General features: G+C 38.9%; 1 protein-coding gene across 1 annotated transcript in view; it reads right to left on the minus strand.

The window, feature by feature from the left end:
• LOC107715589 (chromodomain-helicase-DNA-binding protein 2-like) overlaps positions 1-5,227 on the minus strand; it is a 57,763-nt gene that overhangs the window by 30,442 nt on the left and 22,094 nt on the right. Inside the window, 4 exon segments of the mRNA XM_016521727.1 lie at positions 3,500-3,667; positions 3,761-3,950; positions 4,067-4,215; positions 4,339-4,488. Coding sequence (XP_016377213.1) covers positions 3,500-3,667; positions 3,761-3,950; positions 4,067-4,215; positions 4,339-4,488 — 657 coding nt within the window.

Raw genomic sequence — 5,227 nt, forward strand, 5'->3', positions numbered from 1 at the left:
GGTGGCGTGACGGAGCAGGATGTTTGTGATTGAGTGAACGCACCGCCACACCGAGGTCTTACTCAGCCCATATCCATCCCCAAACAAATCCAGAAAACTCCCCACAGCATAAAAACGGAGAGCCGCCAGCAGTTGAATTTCGGGGCTTAGGGGGTAGCTCCGTCGAGTTTGTCTCGACAAAGTTGGACCAACAAGATGTAAAAGCTGCTGAATTTGTTCCCGTGGCAGGCAAATTTTTTGTAGAATTGTATCTTTTTGACATGGTAGTTATTCTGACACTATTATGAAATTATATTATGCACATACACAAACTGGCTCCGCGGACGCAGCCGTCTTTGATTTAGGACAACTATTAGTATAGCTAAGAGTGGTCCAGACTAACCTTACGAACGAATGACTTACAGAAGGTATACTTAACTAAGAACGTTTCGGGAAACACGTATTAACGTCAAGGTACAACTTAAGGTATGACTTACGGACGACGTAGCGTTAAGAAGGTTTCGGGAAATGCAGCCCTGCTCTGGATTAAATCATCTCTGCCGAAAAGCAAGAGTAATGAGCATGTGGCTGTAAACACACACATGGCCTTATCGCCTGGGAGTCCACTGCGCTGTAAAACTTAATGACTCATTTCCAAAATCTACGATGCCGCATACTTCAACATGTGCTGCCATCACATGGGAATGCAGTGTGTGGCTATAAAATCTAATGAGTCATTACAGCCTGCGCAAGATATTATGGATCCAGCTCAAGGTGAGGATAAAAGTGCTGAAAAGCCAGCCACAGGGAGCACTTCACAGTATGCTATGTACATTTATATTCCTGATACACACGTATAGTATAAATGCATGCTGATAAGTGAATCATATCTGTTTACAGAGCTGAAAATCATTTTAAGCCTTTCTGCAAAAAAAAAACTGTCTCATGTACATAGGGTTGTATACAGATAATGTAGCCTTTATTTTTCCTTTTTTAAAACAAGTCACTTAAGCTCAACAAGACTGCATTTATTAGATCCAAAATATAGTAAAGCTAAAATATTATGAAATAGCATTCAAATTTAAAATAAGTGTTTTCCATTTCAATATTTTTTTTAAACCGTTGAGCTGCTTAATATTTTCCTGGAAACAGTGATTTTTAGACTTTTTCTGCAGGACACTGTTATAATCAGAAAATTCAAAAGAACGACATTTATTTGAAATAGAAATATTTTGTAAAATTACTTTTGAAAGGCAGTGTATATTTGAATTAGAAGTATTGAGAATAATTATTTTTGCACATTACAGTAAGATACTGGGAATTAATAGACAATTAGAGTGTTTGTATGTGCTGAATTGTCATGAAAAGTATGTCAGCCCAAAGATTTCAGTAATATTTTAGATTTTTATTTTTGGTAAAATATTGCCCATTTTTAATTTACCTAGATAACACCATATACTCCACTACTGTGGATTCTGTAAAATCATACCCAATTTACTCAATTTGAGCTGGCACAAGCCTTGACAGTACATGAAAAGTAGTGGTCGACTGATATATCGCCAAGGCCAATTTTGCATTTTTCAAGTATCGGCATTGACCGACAAGTTTTTCTGTTTGGCTGATGTGTTCGAGGCAGGACTTTTATTTTGACAGCGCTGAGAACGGCAGGGCCTGCGCACACAGTGCTCACGTTCTCCCTCTTGATCGCTGTCGTCGTTTAACAGTTCTGTCTAATACAGATAGAAGTCTGTCTAATAATCAGATAGAACTGTTAAACAAAGAAATTAAAATGTATACAAAAAGTATTATAACGATTGCCTTTATATCATTATATTAATAGAAAGGCAAACGTTATAATACTTTCTCGTCTGCCATCAGCATTCAGCAAATACGCATTTATATCATTTAAACAAATCTTTGAATGACTAACAAACATTTAATTTCACGAACCTTGCAAACTTTAAACTCGTGATTTCAAACTTGCTGTGCTTTATCCGTTTGCCCACTGGCATATTCATGTAATTTTTACTGTGTGCTGTATGTAAAATGAGTGTTACCTTGGCTTTATTTGAAAAAATAGGATTAATAATGCATACAAACGTTCCAGAATACTGAGTGCCCTTTTGGTTACAGTGTTTACTTCCTTTTTAATTATATTTTTATTAAATATTTATTTATTTGTGAAAAATACTTTGTCATCTAAACAATAATTTGTTTAAGTTTATTTTACACATTTCTTTTTTAAAGGGGTGGTTCATTGCGATTTCACTTTTTTTTAACGTTAGTTAGTGTGTAATGTTGCTGTTTGAGCATAAACAATATCTGCAAAGTTACAAACTGAAAGATCAATGCAAACGGAGATATCGTCTTTTAAAATTCTGGCAGTTTAATGTCTACAAAAATGGCTGGTAGGGACTACAACAAGTTACTTCCCGGGTTCGTGACATCACAAACCCAGATAAACCCCGCCCTCGGGAAAAGGCAGCAAAGGGGGCGAGGCCTGCACTGCTTTAGAGAAGAGGAAGAGAAAACTAGAGGTGCACATAAAAATCTATTCATATATGAATCGCGATTCTGTCTTCTAACGATTCTAATGGATTCACAAGTTTCAAAATCAATGTTCTAAAGCAGCGGTTCTTAATACTGTTCCTCGCGTCCCCCTGCACACGCTCTGCATCTCTCTCTCTCTCTCTCTCTCAGTCTCATTCAGCTCAGCTCCAAAAATTAACTGTTACAATTATACACTTATTTTCACATAGCTATGAGAAGCGTTAAACATGGACACGCGTGCAGTTGCCATACTGTATTAAAGCTTTAATCAGGATAAAATCGTATATTAAAAGCTAACATAAGCAGTAGCATTTACAAATAACAGCGTATCTAAAAGTATGAGACAACAACAAACAAAAAACATAGGCCTACCATTAAAAGCCGTGCTTGCACAGGTTCTGCACGATCCTCTTCAATAATATCATCTGCTTCTCAATCGGGCTCAAACTGATAAACGATATTAACTACGCCTTTGTTTACAATACAACCGGAGCACATGCCGCTGAGGTGAGGGGCTGGACGTTTAGACGCGCACTAGAGGCGGTTTAGCCAATCACAACACACTGGGCTAGCTAACCAATTAGAGCCTATTTGTGAGGGAGGGGCTTCATAAAAGAAGGAAATGATCAGCGTGTTTCTCAGAGAAGGGACAGAGCGGTGTGGAATAAAGGTAAATTATGTGGAAAATAATGTGTTTTTTTAAAAAAACGAAGCATTAACACATGTTAGACTGCACCACATAAACACAATCAAGCCTATAAAAAACCCACTGAACCACCCCTTTTAACACATTTTCAAATTATTTAAATTTCTTAAATATTAATTAAAATAAATAAAATTACATCAGCTTTATATCGGCCATCCTGCTTTCCAAGATAACGGCATCGGCTGTCAAAAAAACTAAATCAGTCGACCACTAATGAAAATACAGGCAGTAACCACCTCAGGTAACCTAGAAGCACCTCCTTACCCTCTTTTTAGATCTGCTTCTGGGCAGCATGTAGATGTCTTCCATCTCCTTCTGCTTCTGCTCTTCCTCCACCTTCCGCCGCTGCTCCTCTGGAATTATGTCATCCCAGTCGCGTATAGGCTTCTCCTCAAGATTTGGTGTGCTTTCATCCATGGTGAAGTTAGCAACCTATCAAAAGGAAAACACACAGTTCATGCTGGGCCAAGGCTCAGGAGAAAATATGCTACTTAACATTAAAAGTTTTAATAGAATCTTGAGTACCTTAAACTGTGACAGAAGCTCATCTGTAGCACTAGATCCTTGATCGCTCTCTCTGGTTTCAGCAAGCCGCAAGATCTCATCAATGTCCATTTCCTGTGGTTCTGATTCCTCCCCCTCAGGTTCCTTAAAAAGATCCTCTGCTCCAAACTTCAAGATTGCTGTCAATTCTTCTTTACTGAAGGGGTTTGAACTGGAGATGGCCAACACACAGGCATACATTATGTGTTATACGTTTAATACATGCTTAAAACAACATTCTGATTAGAGAAATTTTATTTTTTTCTACTTAATATTCAAGGTTCTCACTTTGAATTTGCGGAGCTGTTATCCAGTACGGTTCGCCCAGTGGTGTCCATCCTCTGAATCACAAGATGGTCTAGTACCATCTTCTTTTTGGCTCTTTCAATAATGTCTTCCTCCACTGTGCCTTTTGTGACCAGACGATAGATATTCACCTATGCAAAGAACCCCAAAATATATTTAATTGCAGTCTACGTATGCTACTTATGACACTATCTCATACTCCTCCAGAAGTATGTGCCGTTACACATTAGGTCAAAGATTCGTGCTCTACTTACTTGCTTTTTCTGGCCAATCCTGTGGGCTCTGGCCTGGGCTTGAAGATCATTTTGTGGATTCCAGTCCGAGTCAAAGATAACCACTGTGTCGGCAGAGGCCAGGTTAATCCCAAGCCCTCCAGCTCGGGTGGACAGCAGGAAACAGAAGTCCTGTTAAAGACCGTGGACAGTGAGAACAAGAGCCAACTGCATTGTGATGAATGCTTAAATCTATTTATCCCATTCCAGGTTAATATGCATAAAAACTGGATAATAGCCTATGCAATGGTATAAATCAGTTTGTCTGAGCAACAGCAGGCAGGTGGAGTGATTGTTAGGAAACCATCATTTTGCTTTGCGGTTTTGCATTATTTTTGGTGACATTAGTGGCACAGAAGTTATATTACCACTTATCAAAAGTCAATATTATATGAATTATCAATTAGCCTTTTGGAACCTAAAGGCAGTGCTTAAAACAAATGTACTGTATACAGTAGGGCTGCACGATATATCGAAATTATCGAAATATCGCAAATGTAAATATCGCAATATGCATATCGCAAGGGGCGAGCGATATCTGAATCATTTTAATAATAGGCTACTTAAATCAAAAGTCAAAAAGGTCAAAGTTTTAGTTCGACGCATATAGCAGAGAATTGCTTGACGTTAAAAAGAGTTAAGTGCAATAAGTTGCAGAAAACAACTCTTTGCCATCTCATCTTGCTGTCAGACTCACTGTGCGTTCACACCGCCGCCGTCGAGAGCGTCAAAGTGGCCAGAAGTCATTCATTTTCAATGTGAGCCGGCGTCGAGCAGCAGCGAGCAGCGGCGCGGCGCGACTTGGACGTTGAGGGCGTCGAGGAGAGTTGAAATCAGGTCAACTTTATGGTAATGAGCTATGACGCGGTTC

This window comes from Sinocyclocheilus rhinocerous, unplaced genomic scaffold (assembly GCF_001515625.1).
Source record: "Sinocyclocheilus rhinocerous isolate Xijiao unplaced genomic scaffold, SAMN03320098_v1.1 scaffold1110, whole genome shotgun sequence".
Classification (NCBI taxonomy): Eukaryota; Metazoa; Chordata; class Actinopteri; order Cypriniformes; family Cyprinidae; genus Sinocyclocheilus; species Sinocyclocheilus rhinocerous.